General features: G+C 36.0%; 1 protein-coding gene across 10 annotated transcripts in view; it reads right to left on the bottom strand.

The window, feature by feature from the left end:
• Positions 1-20,764, bottom strand: part of DPP10 (dipeptidyl peptidase like 10) — a 1,301,728-nt gene that overhangs the window by 312,256 nt on the left and 968,708 nt on the right. For all 10 annotated transcript variants that reach the window (XM_029225838.1, XM_029225839.1, XM_029225846.1 and 7 more), the window contains one exon: positions 7,047-7,121. In XM_029225838.1, coding sequence (XP_029081671.1) covers positions 7,047-7,121 — 75 coding nt within the window. The remainder of the gene's footprint in view (positions 1-7,046; positions 7,122-20,764) is intronic.

The raw sequence follows: 20,764 nt of genomic DNA, 5'->3' as shown, positions 1-20,764 counted from the left end.
CTAGGGCTTGTTTACTACTCCTTGTAAGTCTGTCCCCTAAAATAACATCTGTCCTGTTCCCCCACCCGCCATCCCCTGGTAACCACCATTTTATTCTGTTTTAACAAGTTGGTATTTTTTAAATTCTACACATAAGTGATACCATACAGTACTTGTCTTTCTCTCCAGGCTCTTCATTCTTCTGTACCCTATCCTTCAGACAAGGACACAGATGTGAGAAACCAGGCAGGTTTCCTGCTGAGTTATTGCAGAGTAATCAGTGTTCATAATGATAGCCATGAGCCAAGGAGAAAAGTATTTAGTGAGTTCTCTTTCCTTGGTCTAATAATGCAGAAAATATACCATTTATTTTAGAAATATTTCTCTCAAATATTGTTACATCCTAAAACATAGTTGGATAAACTCAACAATCTGGATATATGAGGTGAGATCTATTTTGGTTCTGTTTATTTATTTTCCCTTTGATTATGCAAGTTTAATATCTTCTTTTAAAAAAAGAGGAAAGGGCTTCCCTGGTGGCGCAGTGGTTGGGAGTCCGCCTCCCGATGCAGGAGACACGGGTTTGTGCCCCGGTCCGGGAGGATCCCGCGTGCCGCGGAGCGGCTGGTACCGTGAGCCATGGCCGCTGAGCCTGCACGTTCGGAGCCTGTGCTCCGCAACGGGGGAGGCCGCAGCAGTGGGAGGCCCGCGTACCGCAAAAAAAAAAAAAAAAAAAAAAAAGAGGAAAATGATCAATCTGATTTCCTGCTCCTTTCTCCAGCATTTCTGGGACATCACCTGGAGGTTTTTAAGTTTGCTTTGCTTTGGTGTCAGCTTCTGTGTAAACAGGGTCACCAAGTGATATGGGTCTGACAGTTCCTGCAATTGTGACAAGTAGTCTGGGCATAAAAAAACAAACTATCAGGAAGCTTCCCAGCCGCGAGTAAAAGCACTTCAGCAGGGGCAGCCAGGCTTAAGCTCTACCATTGCCAGTAGACTTCTCCTTTTGCAGCAAACGGAATAAATATCACTCTTACAGTCTTAAGGATCACAAGGTCACCCCAAAGTGCCCCTGCAGCGTTCTCTACCTTCCTACAGGAAGACTCATCTTTCCTTCCAATCATAAACGATCTTTTCTCCCTGTTTCCGCCATTTATCTGTAAGAGTCTTACAGGAGAATATCATTTACCTTGATCTGTCCACAGATTCCTGTAGACAACAGGCACAAAACATTCTCAAATTCTGTGGAGCAGAAGAACAACCTAGGAACCATGCTATAGGCCCAAAATATGAGAAACATTAATCTGGCCAGAAAAAGAAAAGCAGCTTCTCACTTTGTTCAAATTACCTTTTTGATGTTGTAGAACACAAATAATTTGCATGGGGGAAATAGTCTTCATATTAATCATATTGGAATTAATTAATAGTTGTACATCTCAACAGAAAAGATTCAGCCTAAGTTCAATAAAATTGACATTGATACAAAAATGAATATTATTTTGTCTTCTTTGCAAAGGACTAAAAAATTATTGGCTTACAGTTTCCATGATTTATTTAGCATGCAACTCCTGATGCAGACTCTTCAAAAACTGTCCATAAACCTATATAAGTAATCGTAATTGCTTTATGACTATGGATACAGTTAGTCCCCTACATAAGAACCCTCAAGCTGTGAACTTTCAAAGATGCTAACATGCATCCCCATGTCCAATCACGTTAAGTTAGTTCATGTGTCTGGTGTACACTGTCATGTGCGTGCATCCTCTACAAGTGGTTGTGCTTTTGTGTGCTTTACTGTACAGCACTGTATACAGTACAGCAGTACAGTATCTTTAAGCCCAGGATGTCTGGAAGCAAGCGTAAAAGCCGTGGTGATGCAGCTGGTACTGCTAAGAAGCAGCAGGAATTGGAGGCCCAGAGAAAAGACCAAGAGAGACAAGAGGCAGAAGTAACTGAAGAACCGAAGAGATTCAGGATGCAGGAAATGGCACGGGGATTTTCTTTATTTGAGGAGGCACTGTGAGTTTTTGAGCCATACCCGAATGTAGAACGGTACATGAAGGATGCAGCAGCCGTTGAGAATACAATCCAGTGCTACCCTGTCATCTATGACGAGAAAAAAGGAGCTACCACCCAGACATCACTGGATCGTTTTTCCAAGAGCGTAGATAGAAGTGAATCCAGCAAGGAACCAGAACCTGTGCCATCAGCGTCAGGCGTGAGTGACATTGCAGCCTGCCCTCTGTCTCCTATCGCTGACGATCCTTCAGCTCTACCATCTCCCACCTCCTCTCCCTCCTCCTGTCAGTAACTCTTCTTGCCTGTTCACTTGATGCCAGCCCCTGGATGCCAGCTGTTGTACTGTTGTATTTTTCAAGGTACTGTGCTGTAAGATTAAAAATGTTCTCTTTATTTTTGGTGTTTGTTTTTTATGTATTATTTGTGTGAAAAGTATTATAAACCTATTACAGTACAGTACTATATAGCCGATTGTGTTAGTTGGGTACCTAGGCTAACTTTGTTGGACTTATGAACAAATTGGACTCTTGGAACGGAACTCGTTCATATGTAGGGAACTTACTGTACTAAAATTGCAGATCATTGTAGTGTTTGTTAAAATAGTATAGTTAACATGCAAAAAGCTAAGAAAAAAATAAAAATAAAGCTAAGAAAAAAGTCAGAATCATACTCTTCATAGCTTAGACACGATGATGACGCCAACTTAAGCTCTGAATAAAGCATTTCAACATTGGTAACCCACAGATTAGTGTGATTCAACATTGGTAGCCCACAGGTTACACACAGAAGAACTCAGTTGTTGACCTAAAAGACACTTTCTAAATTTGGCCTACACTAAATTACTGATATTTGATTCAAACTGAGAATATCAGTAGGCAAATAAAACTAAATTAGCTCTCCCCAGCAAGCTCCTCTGACTCCAAAATAACAGTGCTAGATCCTGTATAGTGGCTCTTGCACAGGATCCCAGAGGCAGGATTATTATCACATGACCAGGAAATTTTTCAGGACAGTAAATTTGAGTAAGTTTGAGAAGCATTCATATTTCTTCCCTCTTCATTATAGTCATGGGGAAACTGAGGACAGGTATGGCATTCACGAAACAGTTTATTGTGTTGGGTGGTTTTCCAATAATACATCAAAAATGTCCCTTCGGAGTCTTGCCCTTCCAAAGACTGGGCATGATTACATTCACTCATATGAATGATAGGTCTTTTTATTACTATGATCATTAGAAAGAGAGGTTTTGATCACTTGTCACCATAAACAATTGCAACTAAAATAGAATGAATGTTTATGCATAAAATATATAAAAATAAAAAAATACAAGTTTATATTTATCATATTGGTGGGCATTTCTCTAAGCTTAGAACAAAAATAAACACAACAAAGTGAAAGATAAAAATTCACAAAATTCAAAATTTCTCCAAGTCAAAAAATAATTCAAACCAAAAAATCAGTGATATATTTAAAGAAAGGACAATAAAACTAATGATTGAATTATACACATAGATGTTTAAAAAAATACTAAGACTACAAAAGATAAATGAATGGAGTAAATAAATGTTATTCACAATAAAAGTAAAAAAAAAAAACCTGAGAATAATAGTCAAATTGGTATTTAAATACATATTAAAATACATGTGTATCTTTATAGTATTTATATGGATACAAACATATGGATATATATTGAGCATATTTAATTTTATATATGAATATATAAATATACTCAAGGGACTACAGTCAAGAAACCATGCCTAAGGAGATTGATCTGCTTGATTAAAATGCTGGGCTGCAATGCATAAAAATTTGGGGGGCCTTGAGTATACTTCACATAGGATGAATATGAAATATTTGGGGACTATGTTAGTCAGCCTCTAAGATGGTCTCCCCAAATCCTCACCCTCTGGTAGCCCCCTCCAACACTGAATTGAGCTGACTTGTGGACAAAAAAATATACATACATGATGAAAATAATGGGCTACTTCCAAAGAGAGATCAGGCAAGGCACTGAAATCTCTATCTTTATCTTCTGCGCTACTCACTCTGGGATAATCCAAGTACCATGTTATGAGGACACTCAAGTAGCACTGTAGAGAGTTTCATGTGGAGAAACCTGAGGCCTCATGACGTCAGCAAGCACCAATTACCCACCCATGTGAGAGAGCTACCTTGGAAGTCTATCCTCCAGCCTCAGTCAAGCTGTCAGATGACTGCAGCCCCAGCTGATACCTGATTGCAACATCATTAAAGCCAGAACCTCCCACTTAAGCCCATCCCAAATTCCTGATACACACAAACTGTGAACAACAGTAATTTTTTTTTTTTAAGTCACTAAGTTTGGGGTGATTTATTCCATAGTAATATAACACCAATACTTATTGTGTGTATGTGTGTGATGTGTGTGTGGGGGGGGTGTGTATGCATTCAATTAGTAGTTAGGTTATATATAATCTATCAATTTAATAATTACTCTGTTTTTTCATCTTTATTGGACTATAGTTGCTTTACAATGTTGTGTTAGTTTCTGCTGTACTACAAAGTGAATCAGCTATGCATATTCATATATCCCCTCCCTCTTTAGCCTCCCTCCCACCCTCCCTATCCCACCCCTCTAGGTCTTCATAAAGCTCCGAGCTGATCTCCCTGTGCTATGCAGCAGCTTCCCACTAGCCATCTATTTTACACATGGTAGTGTATATATGTCAATGTAACAGGCTATGTATTGCCTAAGGGCAGTATAAACCAACAAAACCATTTTGGAATGGTTTTTCAATATATAACAGGAACCTTAAAATGTTTTTAAGGCTATCTCAAACAATAAAAAGTAATAATTCAAAATATATCAACAACCTAAATATAAGAACTGAAACTACAAAACTCTTAGAAAAAAACATAAGGGTACAACTTCATGACCTTGAATTTGGCAATGTATTCTTAGATATGGTACCAAAAGCATGAGTAACAAGAGACAAAAATAGATAAATCATACTTCATCAGAATTTTTTAAATTTATGCACCAAAGGACATTATCAAAAAAGTGAAAAAGCAATCTACTGAGTGGAAGAAAATATTTGCAAATCATATATTTGATAAGGGTCTTCCATCCAGAATATCTAAACAGCTCTCAAACTCAACTACAAAAAGAAAAATAAAAACAACTGCAATGGACTTGAATAGACATTTCTCCAAAGAAGAAACACAGAAGGCCAACAAACATATGAAAATATGCTTAACATCATTAGTCTAATTAGGGATGTATACACCAAAACCACAATGAGATATCAATTCATATACACTTGAATAGCTACAATAAGAAGAATGGAAAATAACAAGTGTTGGTGAGGATACAGAGAAACTGAAACACTTGCACATTGCCCGTGGGAATGTAAAATGGTGCAGCCATTTTAGAAAGTGATTTGGTGGTTTCTCAAAAAGATAAACATAGAATTATCACATTACCCAGCAATTCCACACCTCAATATTTATCTCCAAAGTTGAAAACAGGTACTCAAAAAAAATGCTTGTGCACAAATGTTTACAACAACACTATTCATAACAGCCAAAAGGTGGAAAAAACCCCAGTATCCTTCAATGGATAAAGGAATAAATGTAGTACATACATACGATGAAATAGTATTCAACCGTAAAAAAGGAATGAAGTACTGATACATATTATAATGTGGATAAATCTAAAAAGCATTATACTAAGTGAAAGAAGCCAGACAACAGTCATATACTGGATGATTCCATTTATGTAAAATATCCAAAATAAGAGAAGACTTCGTGGAACTAGCAGAAGGATAGACACATAGATCAATGAAACAGAATAAAACAAACTGTAGCTACTGAAACCTGATTTTTTTTAAAGTTTATCATCATTTTAATATAGCAGTCATTTTAAGTTAAAACTCTTTAGATAAATTTTGTTTTAAAAACTTGAGGATGCTGTAATAGTTTGGTTATAAAGCTCAAGCACTTTTCCAACTCTTACGTGTTTTTCAAAATCCCAATGAGTAGAGAGAACACAGAACAAAGGTAAAGGAAAAGGGCCAAGATTTATAACAGGAAAAAGATGTCTTTGATTACAGTCTCCCAGCCTTTTGTAGTGTAAATTAATTATTTTAAATAAGAAATATAAACTTGTCTAAAAATATAACACATGTATATTTCAAAAGACTAAAACCATCAAGTAGAAGGTCCTTTGAATAGTAAAATTCCATGTGCTCGAAGGGTTTCAATGCATTATATGAGGCTTCCTGCTTTGTCTATAAATTTTTATTGTCTGCCTTAAAGCACACAAAACATTCTTGAATAATTTCCAAAATCATTTATTTTCTACAGAAGCTAATCTGCTGAACTGCCTTTTCAACATTTACTCTGCTTTTTAACAGTGCAAATTATATCTGAGTAAAAATACTCCACAACCATACATATTGCTCTAATTGTGCTATAGAGCTGACATGGAATAATGAAATACTAATTGCAGTTAGAACACTTTATTCGTTCAGAACTGATTCCTTGCCTTGCCCCACTTTTAGAAATTTCTACAACCACAAGGCTTATGCTCAAACACCAACAAAGAATCCTTTGACCATAAACTGAATCAATGTTTTCACCAGCTCTTCCCACAATACACACTGCAGCTCAGGCACAGCCATTAGGAAACCCATTAATCTACATATACATACAACACAAGTAGATATTAAGGCTTATCCTGGAATTGTCAAAAGCCCCCATTTTTTGGATTTGCTAAGCTCTGCCACACTCTCCTTCAAAAGCGATGAACTTGGACCAGTACAGGCACCCAGCAGATTGCTCCAGTTATTTGCTAGCTGGATGTGGAAGAAAGGACATTGTTGCCAAAACTCTCTTGTGCAATATCGGTTATCAGTATTCACCTGCACCTACTGGATATGTCAAATTTTCTCTAGTTGAGTAGATGACCAAGGAAAACTATGAACTTCACTTGAATGCAACACAACTATGAACTGTCACTCGAATGCAACGCACAATGAAAAATTTTTCTTCAAAGATCACTCCTTTACCTGTTTGACATCATATGCCAGAAGAACACATTTTAAATCTGGTGAAACTGAATGTCTTGATGCTTTGAAGGTTACCTAGAAATAAAAAAACAATTATTTTAAAGAGCTTAATAACGGAAAGATTGACATGCATTTGGATATGTAAGTATAAAAAAAGATGTCCATTCTCCTCATAACATTGTAAAATAGGCTTTCTCGTTCGTATTATAAGTATGCGGAGGCATGTACATATGTATGACCTTACAGATGGATATAGAAACTTGGAGAGGCTATATTAGACACTTCATTAAGAAAAGTTTTGCTAACGTATCTCCCCTACATGTTATCACTTAAAGACTAAGTTAATATTTTCATTTATAAGAATAAAAAAGCAAAACATCATTGAACTTAAGTAACCAAAATGCTTTTATATTTGCACGTTGGATTAATCAAAAGGAAAAGAAATAGTGGCATTCTGTGGTGTCATGATTTTCTGTCTCTGCACTTTTGTTTTTTCTGAGGTTGTATATTTATATTTTTAAAAAGACATATGTTAAAGACAAAATCTCCTTAAAGGAAACTCCCAGAGTGAGGCAGATTAAAACACAAATACATAATTGATTATACGCAATATGTATATATGGTATAGAAATATGAACAAATACACTACACATGTTTAATTTTGAGCCTTTTATTTTACCATTGAATAAATCCAATGTTAGAAAGACTTGAACGTAAAGTGAAGGATAAATACACTGAGAGTGGGAAAATGGTTTTATTTGGGAAAGAGATTACATGTAATTTCATATCTAAAGAGAAGGCAAGCAAATTGAGTTGCTGCATCAAAAGCCTACAAAACGCAAACAAAAAAATAAACTGTACATGGATTTTAAGCAAACTAGTTTGTATGGTTTTTGCAGAGAAATACAGGTATAAATAATTGTATACATTTTATGTCTGGGCACTTTCAACAACACTGGTCTCCAAGAAAAACAGAAAAGGGTGAAGTCAAGGTTTTAGTACTTAGAAATTCCCAAAGACAATGGAAAGGATAAGAAACTCAGAAGAACCAATATCTGGCAAAGTTTGCATGGTATAATCAAAAATATATTTGGTCTTTTTCCCTGGTTCCTGGCACAGAGCTTCTAAAATGCTTGGAATTTCCTGAGCGATAGAAGGGTCTTTTGTTAATTAATAACTAGCCCTCTTTGACCACACACAGTTTATGTTAATGAGATGACTCCAGGATTGGGGGTGGGGGGAGTGTGGCAAGATAGCTTCTGGAGAAGAACCAGCCACCTGATTAGAGAGCGAGAACTTTGAACCCTACCTGGAGGTCAGGGAGGGTGGTGGGACTGGAGCTGAAGTTCAAGCATATGGCCGATGATTTAAGCAATCGGGCCTAGGTAACAAAACCTCAGTAGAAAACCTCTGAACCATGAGATTTGCAGAAGCTTCCTTGTTAGTAAACATATCAATGTACCTAGAGGGGACATATCCCAACTCCACCGAGACAGAGGCTGTACTTAGGACCCTTCTCCATTCACCCTATTTACCTCTTCATCTGGCTTTTCATTTGTATTCTTTATAATAAACCGGTAATCATAAGTATAATTCTTTCTGTGTCATTCTAGCAAATTATCAAATCTGAAGGGAGATTGTGAGAACCACCAAATCTGTAAACCTAGTCCGATAAAAATGCAAGTAGCCTGGGGTCTCAGGACTTGAAGCTGATATCTGAAATGAGAGCAGGCACTGAGTCCTTAACCCGTGGGGTCTTCACTAACTCTGAGCAGTTAATATCAGAATGAATTGAATTGTAAGTCACCCAGAGAATTGTTGTTGAAATAGCACAGTCTGTTCATTTCTGAGCCAGATACGCAAGAGAATGTAGTGCTCTGGGAGAAAATACTTGTACATGGTAACGTTGATTTAGAAGAGGTGTTGCCTACATACATCCATCTTGTACCACCTACTTAGAAGATCAGAATAATCACTGGCAATAATTCACCTCAAGGAATTTGTTTTTCATTTTTTCGAAAAGCCACTTCAATAATAATGAAAATAGCAACAACAAACAACAATCACAACAGTAGGGCTACCATTGATCTATCATCTGTCATAAGCTCTGAAATTGCTTAGAATTCTGTGGTTCTCAATAATTCCCCCACCTCCTGCCCCATGACAAAGCTGTGAGGGAGGTATCTTCATTCTAACCCTTTCTTTTTTTCTCATTAACTTATTGTATATTGAAACTTGATAGATATTAGCCTGTGTGAGATTTAGGGTGACATATAGAACACAAGGTCCTCTCACTCAGCACTGCACATTGCAGTATCAGGAGGTATACTGTTACACAAGAGGAGGTTTATTGTTATTTAAAAATTGGTTAAAAGGGCAATGCCATCATTAAAGTCCTATGGGAATAAGAAAACTCTAATAATACAGTTCTTAAACTTTTGTCAAGGTCACAGAGAAGTATATATAATGAAAGAATGCAGGAGGAACTCCTTTCATAAACCCTATGCCAACAGGAGATTCTTTCTTTTCTCCTCCTTTCCTCTCTTCCTCCCTTCCTTCCCTCCTTCTTTCCTTCCTCCCTTCCCCTTTCCTCTCTCTTCTCTCTTTCTCTCTCTCTCTTGTTTTAGAGAGCTACCCTGTCTGAAGTCTGAATTATTTAACAAAAATTTCACCCCCCTTGTCCCCATCCGTTCTCACGGAACGTTGCTCACGCAAATTAACTTCACACGTTCACAGGTGCATCTGAGCCTCTGGTAACAACATTTTAGTATCTTTTACAGTTCCTACAATTATCCAGTCTGGCACTTTATTAATTATCACTATACTGCCTTCAGCTTCTGCAGCATACAACCTGGGAAACTTTCCAAATACCTTTTCAAAGGCCCAAGCTGCTGAAACTTCGAACTTAGAGTTGTACACAGGTGCTGCTGCAAAGAGACTTGCTGACGCTACACGTCTAAGAAACACATCCTTGCCGCTTAGTCAAGGGGCATGGGAAGTCTCAGCCAAATCCCTCTTAACCTAAGCCATTAATGTTATCATCTATTGCATCTGTGTGATTAATCCTTCCTAGCAGCCACCGGAGACCCCTTGGTCTACACTGACCCTAATTACAGACATTAATATAGTTCCAGTTGAGTCTCAACTTGATATGACCTCAAATTAGTGTTTTGGGAAGTCTATTTTTGCCAATAATGCTATTATGTTACCTACATAGTTAATCACTTAATTACTATTGTAATAAAAGGATGCAGAAATATTTTCTACATGTGTTTATCAGTATTATTCAGCAATGATGCTTACTAATGCATTTTTGAACAAAGGGCATTAAAATGCATGAACTCTGCCATCTAGGAACATTCGATTAAAGCCAAGTAAGGTGGGATAAACAGGAAAACAAATACGCAGGTGGTTAACTAAACAAATTAACAAGGGAGACAAGACATTTGATCAGTTGAGAAACAAATGCATGCTTTCAGGCAGCTTGGCAAGATTTTGTAGCACCTCATTTGTATGTATCATTCAACTATACCAAAACTAACTTATTGAACATTCAAAATAAGATGAACACCATGGTAAACACTGAAGGTGCTACAAAGTCGAAAAACAAAGTCACTAGAATCTTTCCCATCTCATATTGGGCAGGATAAGACAAGCACTGTGTTTCTCTGCCCCAAATGCCTTAAAAGACTGGATGTGTGGTAGAAGAAAGCAGCTGAGTAAACTGAGGACAAATGGAGCAGTCAGGCTGTCAAAAGGGGGCAGTAGCCCCTCACCTTCAAATAATCATTATCTTATAGGAAATTATATACAGTATTTCTAACTTTCCAATTCTTTTCAAGATAAGCTGGAAATCAAGCTGTTAATTTACAATCTCACGATTCTTAAATTATAGCCCGATACTTTGAACCATATATGTGTACCAGATTCTGCCTAGGGGCTGCTAGTTTGCTTAATTTTGGTAAAGCAAAAATTGCCATAAGGATAAGGGGGTGGGGGTGGGGTGGAAACAATGCTATGAGATGTAAAAAGCAGGTGGTGTATTTTTCATATACTTGGTGGTAATGTAAGTGAAAACTTCATGATCCCACGTTTTCCAGTTAAATGAAATTATAGACTGCATTATGAGAACAACCTTTAAAAATGTACATGTAGTTTTAAAAGATCCCCAGAGAGGTGGAGCTAGCCCCATGGCTTAGTGTTAACATTATATGTGTATTATTATCAACATGAATATGGCAGAGCTAATCACTGTTTTCATGAATGGTGAAATTTAAAGCCAAGGAAGCAACAGAATCAGATTTGAATTTAGAATGATTCCTCTGGCAGTTGGGTGAGTTAGATCTGATGACATCTTGAGGTCAATGAGATCTGGTAAGAAGCTCTCATGACAATCCAGACAAGCAACGTCAAGAAGTTAAGAAAGATGCAAGGGCATAGGGAGGACGGTACATCTGCAAGGGAGATTGCTGATAAAAACAAAAGAATTTATTGATTAGATCTGAAGACTAAGAAGAAAGTGTACAAAACAATTTTGGGTTTTCACGTTTTTATCACTGGATAAATGTTGCTACTGCAACCAAACTTGGGAAAAAGCAAAAACCAAGCATATTTTGAGGAAAATTTTAGACACACCAATTTTAGATATGCTATGGTTTTAATCCTAGTGGGATATCCAATAGGGGATATTCAAGCTTTTTGTACATAAGCCTGGAGTTTAAGAGAGATATCTGGGATTTTATGGAGTATTAGATGAAAGTTTACATTCAATGTAAATTCATTCTCATCAGATAAAAGGAGCAAAACCTCTAAAACAACATGTTCTACTATGAGTGGATCAGTAACAATGCAGTTATTATGAGTAATGTTTATGATTACTTTTATAAGTAAACCTGCTCCACCTGCCATAAGTAACTTCACCGCTCCCTGCTCTTTATTCAAGCTGTATTTCTCTCAAATATCATTCTAATTCTCCCTCTTTAAGCCTTCTCTGTCCTTTTCAGTGCAAGTGATTCACCTGAGTCATATGTATACAATTATATGTGCAGTTCATTTAATCACTGATCACTTCCATTATTGCTCTTTTGGGTTGTTTGGAACCTCAATTTACATCTACTGCCACAGTAATGCCCCTATTAAGAGGTTCCATTGCAATGATTCATTCTTGTCAGAAACATTTTAACTAGAGGTAAAACTAGACAATGGACTAGACTATTCCAAGATGTCAGATATCGAATATCATGGCAAGAAATCATTAAACACAAACGTAAATGTCAGAAGTGCCAGAACATATAAAATATGCATTTGTATAACTTAAGGCTGAGAAAAGAATGAGCAAGAGGAGAAGAACAAGAGATTGGATTAAAATTAACAAAAGTTGGTAGAAGACTTGGTTGCCTTAAGATTGAGAAATGACAGATGCATAAGAACAGTACAGTTCAGGTGAGTGTTATTCTAGATCTTGTAACATGCTGGTGATGAAAATATGTATAGGTACCTCTATTACAAAAAAAAAAAAATTACTGGTCCAAGAACTTGAGTTGGAGAATCCGCTAAGTCTTAAAGTGTAGGTGGGCACATTTTCAACAGATATAGAATGATGAAAACAAGAAAGTAGGTCTTTGAGGACCCTATGGTCCTTTTTTTCCTGCTACCTCCACCTCACCCAACCAAAATCCTACACACACACACACACACACACACACACACACACACAAACACACACATCTTATGTTTAATTTATTTGGCTATAATTTCCCTCATTACCTAATCTAATTTTTAGCTTATTGATAACTGACAAAAAATCTTTAGAAAAGTCATCTCTTATTCTAGAAAAACAAAATATTATTTTTTCAAGTATGTGATTAAGTATATATTGTCAATAAGCTTCTTATACAATGCAGTCTATAAATAATCATGAAATGAGCATGAGGAAAGATGTTAAAAAGCCAGTTGACCTTAAGTGGATGGCAGGAGGGAAATGGTTACTATACAATTGATAAAAAAGGAAAAGAAGGTCGAAAGAAGGCAGAAAAGAAGGCAAACCAAATTGCAGTCTATTAAGGGATACCAAAGATGGACTCTCTTTCTCTGTCTGGCTTCAAATGAAAGAAACAAGGAAGAGGCAGAGCGATTGTTTTTTTTTTTATCTTGCAGCTCTAAATAAAGCCATGTTTGTTTGTTATAGCCATAACTGTGTTTATATGCAAAGATTTTTTTAAAAATCAGACCTTTTATTCTATTTTTTTAATATTCTCTTTTTGTAGATACCCAATTAATTAGTATAGTGTCTGAATTATATTACTTTGTGATACCTAGGACATCCATGTTGTATAAACATAATAGATCGTCTCTAGTTTTTTTCTTGGCACCATGCATTTTATTGATTCTAGAATATTTTATTAAAAAACTCAATGGAGAAAATGCCATGGTGCAAGTAGGTAGTTTTTAAGACTATTAAATCAGTACTTACTAACTCATGTAGAATGCCTCACATATACCTTTATTGCTCAATAAATGTGAACAGCCAAATTAATATTTTATTGAGTTCGATCACAGCCCATACACTAAAACATTTAAAAAACAATTTTTATTTTTAATAGAAGGTAAAACTAATGGTCTCTGAATTCTGTTAATAACTTTAAAAAAAGGGCCAACAAGATGACTTTGAGAAAAATGTCAGTATTTCTGCACTCAAAAATACAACAAATTGGGCTTCCCTGGTGGCGCAGTGGTTGAGAGTCCGCCTGCAGATGCAGGGGACACGGGTTCGTGCCCCGGTCCGAGAAGATCCTGCATGCCGCAGAGCGGCTGGGCCCGTGAGCCATGGCCGCTAAGCCTGCACGTCCGGAGCCTGTGCTCCACAACAAATACAACAAATTAGGAAAGCTTAGGCTGGAGAAGGAAGTTAAGGAATATTGTAAAGTGCATACTTACACAAATTATTCCTTTGAAGTTGAGTTACGCTAATCTGATTCTTCAAATTGTCTTAATGTTTTCTAATCACGATACTTCAAACATAATTTATCTTAAATGGTGTTATTACATTCAGGTAAAGAATGTAATGCACTAAATGTAATGCGCTAAAAAATACAGCATATAGAAAGAAATTAAAAGTTATGAAAGTCCAAAAAATATCACATTAGAATTTCTGTATAAGTTTTCCTAATCATGGCCTAATATAATTTGTTCAATACAATGCTTATAAGACAAGTTGACTGGATTTTTCCAGTAGCAAATTACTTAAGTACATTTTTGCAATGATATTCTATCAGATAAATATTAGAGAGAAAACCTAATTAATAGTTACTATTTTAAAACATGATATGGACTTTTCAAGAATTTGTGTCAGTAATGTGATTTTATATCTCTCATAGGCCAGGAAATGGCTACCAAGAACTTTGAAATTTTCATATTTTTAAAAAGAAGAGAAAATATAATGACCAATATTGCTTCATTAAAAAATTTAACCTGGCTGAATCTTCTTTAAAAATGAGAGAAAAATAGGAAAATACTAGTGCTGTAAAGATTAAATTTTGGTTGACAGGTGATCGATTTTTCTTATAGATCAAAGACCCATTTAAAGTTGGTATGACATCATTAGTTTAGCATTACCATTGATAATCCCAAGGAACAAGAGAGAACATAGGTTAGTAACTAAAAAGAAACTTATTTGTTGATATTTAATAAATTCTGGTATATTCTTCAATAATATCAGGTTAGATATCTACTTTCTTCTCTCTTATTTTTTATTTATTTATTTATCTGCGGTACGTGGGCCTCTCACTGTTGTGGCCTCTCCCATTGCGGAGCACAGGCTCTGGACCTGCAGGCTCAGCGGCCATGGCTCACGGGCCCAGCCACTCCGTGGCACGCGGGATCTTCCTGGACCAGGGCACAAACCCGTGTCCCCTGCATCGGCAGGTGGACTCTCAACCACTGCGCCACCAGGGAAGCCCCTTCTCTCTTATTTTTATGTTTGATAAAACTATTTATATAAAGAGTATAATATTTATTTGTTGTTTTCATCTTAATGGACCTTGGATGCACAGAATTAGATTAATAATAACTTTTGTCTCTTGACAGAGTGTCATTTGTAATAAATTTAGCCAATAAAAATATAACATGCCCAGTTAAACTTGAATATCAGATAAACAACAAATATGCTGTAATCTATGAAAATAATGACAAACCATACAATAATGTGAAAATAACCTAAAAGTATGGAATATCCTATAAAAATTAGTGAGCTACAACTAAATGTAAATATGCATGAATCAGTAACAGAATGCTGTGATAAAAGGACATACATGAAGATCATGGACAGCCCGGTTCCTCTATTAAAAGTTCAAAACCAACTAAATATGTCATTTAGGCAAACATATACATAACCAAACTGAGTTAGACATTCACCAGAAACCCAAGGATACAAAAAAATAATTTCCAGAGCAAATTAGTTTAAATGTTGAGTTGTCATTTACTAAACTTGCACTTTAATGGTCCAAAGCTACAGGTCTTTCTTTATTGTTCACTTTATCAGAAATGTCTATTAATAGGGCCTAAGCTCAGTTGAGGAGAACAGCAGTTGTTTGCAACTATGACTGAATAAACTTTTGTGTTCTTTCCTGATGCACATGTGCAACCGGTTTCATATGGTGTATATATCTAGGGAGAAATTTGTGGGTTGTAGGGTATGTGAATGTTCTACTTCACACAAAATGACAAACTGTTACCCAAAGTAAAAACACAAATTACACTCCTGCTAGCAATGTGTAAGACATCCTGTTCTCCACATTCTTTCCAGTTCTTGGTAATGTCAGAGTTAAACTTTGCCAGTGGGATAGGTGCAAAATACTGTGCAAAATACTATCTCTTTGTTGACTATCATTTTCCTGTTTGTAAATTATGTGAAGCATTTGTTTCTTTGTTTATCAATGATGTGTTTCTTTTGTGAACAGTGTATTTAAATCTTTTGCTTATTTTTCAATAAAATTGGAGGGTTTTTTTATATTAATTACACACTAATATTTTTCAGTTAACTAATGCTTTTCACCATGCCTTTATCATTTACCACTTGGTATTCTTTACTATCCTAAAATATCTGTCTGTGTACTCTAATTTTAACATGAGATTATAATAGATACAAGATACAAACAAACAAAAAAATTATAGGATGTGACAATTCAGAGGAAAAATTAAGGGGTACCTTTCTAACACTTTATAGGGCAGATGGTTCTTCTTATATTAAATAGGTATTTAAAGCTAAATTTAAATTTAAATAGGTATTTAAAGGTACATTACATTTACTCACAAATCCTCCCATTGTTCCTCCTTCATTAACGCTCATTATTCATTCCTTCTTCCACCAGTTAATAATAGATACAGTTCTAATAAGACATTTGAAATACAAGAAAAACTTTCACTGGACTTTGCACATGGTGGTGAATGAATGATTCCAATAAGATTCAAGCTAAGTAGAAATATGTAAAGATGAAATGCTGCTGCACATGTGTCTCACTTGCAGAGTCCCAATTATAAAAGGTTATGCAAAGGAATTCATAGAAAAAAATGAACCAATTGTCAAGGCACATATGACAAGTTAATGCTCAATCTCATTCATAATTAAATAATTGCAAATCAATATAACAATTAAGTACTATTTTTTCATCAGCCAAATTGATATTAGTTAATATGTTGGCAATATTAGTGATGGCCAGAGTAGGTTAACAGGCAATATCATATACTATTGGTGGGTCTGATTAATACAATTTGATACTATTAAATTTCAAATTGACATTTCTTTTGACCCAGCAATAGTACTTCTATGAATTTAGCCTACAAATATGTTTCAAAAATGGTTGCCAAGTGTATTTACAGGAATATAATAGAAATGAATATATGGTAGTGCATTATGCAAGGGAATTCTATGTACTCGTTAAATAATATTAGAGAAAAACAAAAGCATTCATATAAAAAGACCTTCAGGTTATGTTATTAATTAGATGAAAAGGGGAGACCATCCATGCTGTTGAAATTAAATACCCACACACACGAGTGCATATATTTTGAAATATATTGTTTATGTACAGATGTAAGAAGACCCACAGACATATTTCTGGAGTCATTTTTGGTGAGCAGAAATATGTACATGGCTACCCTCAAAAAGGAGTACTGAGTGATATGGAGGAAAACTTTTATTTTTATTATATATACATGTATATCAGCACTGTGCAGAAGAACTTCCTATGGTAATGGAAAGGCTTTGTATGAACATCATCTGGTGTGGCAGCCACTGGTTACACTTGGATATTGAATGTTTAAAATGTGGCTGTTGTCACTAAAAGATGGAGTTTTTAAGTTTACATGATTTTAAGTAGTTTAAAAATAAATTTAAATAGCCATATGTGGCTAGTGACTGTCATATCAGATAGGTCAATATACTATATATATTTTTTTCCAACCATGTTTTCACTATATTGCTCTTAAACATGTCAATGAGGGAGATTAAGAATAATATTTCTATTTGTAATTATACTATAATTTATAAAATCTCAAATGTTAATATTTAAGGGACATATAAAAAGTATGGGACATAACAAATGATAAGAAAGAAGAAAGCCACAGAATTGTAAAAATAGTATTAAACTGAAGGAGAGATTATAAACATAAATGCTTTGCTCCAAATAAAGGGAAGTTACAATGTGAATTTGTTTGTTTGTTTTACTTAATATGTAAGTGTATACATAGTATAAAGATGTAAGATTATCTCTATGAAATGAATCTTTAATTACTATTTCTTTTATAAAGAACAGAATGTGTAGATGGAACATATCTCAACATAAAAAGGCTATTTATGACAAACCCACAGCCAACATCATACTCAACAGTGAAAAGCTGAAAGCTCTTCATCTGAAATCAGGAACAAGACAAGGATGCCCACACTCACCATTTATATTTAACATTGTATTGAAATTCCTAGCCATAGCAATCAGACAAGAAAAAGCAATAAAAGGCATCCAATCTGGAAAGGAAGGAATAAAACTCACTATTTGCAGATGACATGAGTCCATATATAGAAAACCCTGAAGTATCCACCAAAAAAGTTTAGCGCTTATAAATGAATTCAGTAAGGTTTCAGGATATAAGAATAATATACAGAAATCTGTTGCATTTCTATACACTACTTATGAACTATCAGAGAGAGAAAGCAAGAAGACAATCCCATTTAAAATCACATCAAAATGAAAATAATACCTAGGAATAAACTTAGCCAAGGGGGTGAAAGACCTATACTGTGAAAACAATAAAACACTGATGAAGAAAACTGAAGCTGATACAAAGAAATGGAAAGATATCCAATGTTCGTGGATCAGAAGAATTAATATCATTAAAATTCCCATATTATCCAAGGCAATCTACAGATTTAATGGAATTCCTATCAGAATACCCATGACATTTTTCACAGAGCAAAACATATAATTGCAAAATTTATATGGAACCACAAAAGATAACAAATTGCCAAAGCAAACTTAATAAAAAAGAACAAAGCTGGAGGAATCAGGTGCCCTGATTTCAGACTACACTACAAAGCTACAGTAATCAAAATAACACAGTACTGGCACAAAAGCAGACACACACATCCATGGAACATAATACAGGGCCCAGAAATAAACCCACACACTTATGGTCAATTAATATACAACAAAGGAGCTAAGAATATGCAATGGAGAACAAACAGTCTCTTCAATAAGTGGTGCTGGGAAAACTGAACAGTTACATGTGAAAGAATGAAATTAGAACATTTCCTCACACCATATACAAAAATAAACTCAAAATGGATTAAAGACCTAAATATAAGACCTAAAACTTCCTAGAAGACAAAATAGGCAGAACACTCTTTGATAGAAATTGTAGCAATATTTTTTTGGGATCTGTCTCCTCAGACAAAAGAAACAAAAGGGACCTAATTAAACTTAAAAGCTTTTGCTCAGCAAATGAAACCACTGACAAAATGAAAAGGCAACCTACTGAATGGAAGAAAATATTTGCAAATTATATGACTAATAAGGGGTTAATATCCAAAATATATTTACTGTATATTTGCCTTTACCAGTGAGTTTTTTCCTTTCATAATATTCACATTTCTGGTTGTGACCTTTTCTTTTTCACTTAGAGTAGTCCCATTAACACCTCTTGTGAAGCTGGTTTGGTGGTGCTGAACTCTTAACTTCTGCTTGTCTGTAAAACTTTTGATCCCTCCTACAAATCCAAGTGAATGTGTTGCTGGGTAGTTTCCTTGGTTTTAGGTTTTTCACTTTCATTACTTTAAATATACTGTGCCACCCTTCTGTCCTGAAGAGTTTCTGCTGAAAAGTTAGCTAATAGCCTAATGGGAGTTGCCTGGTAGGTAACTTGCTCTTTTCCCTTGCTGCTTTTAATATTCCTCCCTTTATCTTTAACTTCTGCCATTTTAATTTCAATGTGTCTTGGTGTGGTTCTCTTTGGGTTGATCCTGTTTGAGACTCTCTGTGCTTCCTGGACCTGAGTGTCTGCTTCCCTTCCCAGGTTAGGGAAGTTTTAAGCTATTATGTCCTCAAATACGTTCTTTGCCCCTTTCTCTATCTCTTCTCCTTCTAGAACCCCTATAATATCAATGTTACTATGCTTGATATTGTCTCAGAGGCCTCTTAAGCTGTCCTTATTTCTTTTTATTTGTTTTTTCTTTTTTCTGTTCACCATTTGTGATTTCCACTACTCTGTCTTCCAACTCGCTGATCCATTCCTCTGCATCATTTAAACTACTGTTTATTCCTTCTAGTGTTTTTTTTGTTTGTTTGTTTCTTTTGTTTTGTTTCAGTACTGCATTCTTCATCTCTACTTTGTTCTTCTTTATATTTTCTAACTCTTTGTTAAAAACTTATAACTTCTCTCTCTGCTCATCAATTCTTCTCTCAAGTTCATTGGTTATCTTTATTGTTATTACCTTGAACTCCATCTGTTAGATCACCTATCTCTATCCATTTCATTTAGTTCTTATGGGGTTTTATCTTGTTCCTTTGTTTGGAACATGTTCCTCTGTTACCTTACTTTGCTTAATTTGCTGTTTCTATTTCTTGTATGTTGGTTAGGTTTCTCAACCTTGGAGAAGTGGTCTTTTGTAGGAGACATCCTGTGCATCTCAGCACCATATACCCCTCTGGTCACCAGAGCTATATGCTCTAGGGATGCCCCTATGTGAGCTATGTGGGCTCTTCTGCTGTGGTGGGCTAACTACTGTGGACAGAGTCTGGTAAGTGCGGCGGCTGGCTCCTGGTTTGGTTGGTTGTCAGGCCCTGCCTTGTGTGGAGATTGCCAGCCACTGGTTGGTGGGGCCAGGTCACAAGGCAGCTGGCTGTGGAACCCCTGGGGGCCCCAGCCCTAGTGCTGGTGAACTCTGAGGCAGAACTAGGTTCTGGGGTGGATGGCTTTGGGGCTAGGTTCTTGGATTTAGTGTTGGCCTGCTGGTGGGTTAGGCCGGTTCCTTACATGGCTGGCTGCAGGTTCTACGGTATACCAAAGTTGGTGCTGGCTCACTGGAGAGTGGGGATATATAACGAGGCAGAGGAGTACAAGGTGCTCACCCACCAGTAGGTAAAGTTAGGTCCTGGGGCTAGTGCCATCCTGCTGGCAGGCAGAGCTGGGTCCTAGGTCCAGGAGTCACAGAGTTGGTGTTGGACTGC

Source organism: Monodon monoceros, unplaced genomic scaffold (assembly GCF_005190385.1).
Source record: "Monodon monoceros isolate NGI ecotype Baffin Bay Population unplaced genomic scaffold, NGI_Narwhal_1 Super_Scaffold_16, whole genome shotgun sequence".
NCBI classification, from domain to species: domain Eukaryota; kingdom Metazoa; phylum Chordata; class Mammalia; order Artiodactyla; family Monodontidae; genus Monodon; species Monodon monoceros.
Note: the sequence above shows the minus strand (reverse complement) of the source record. Positions and strands in the feature narration are given on the sequence as shown.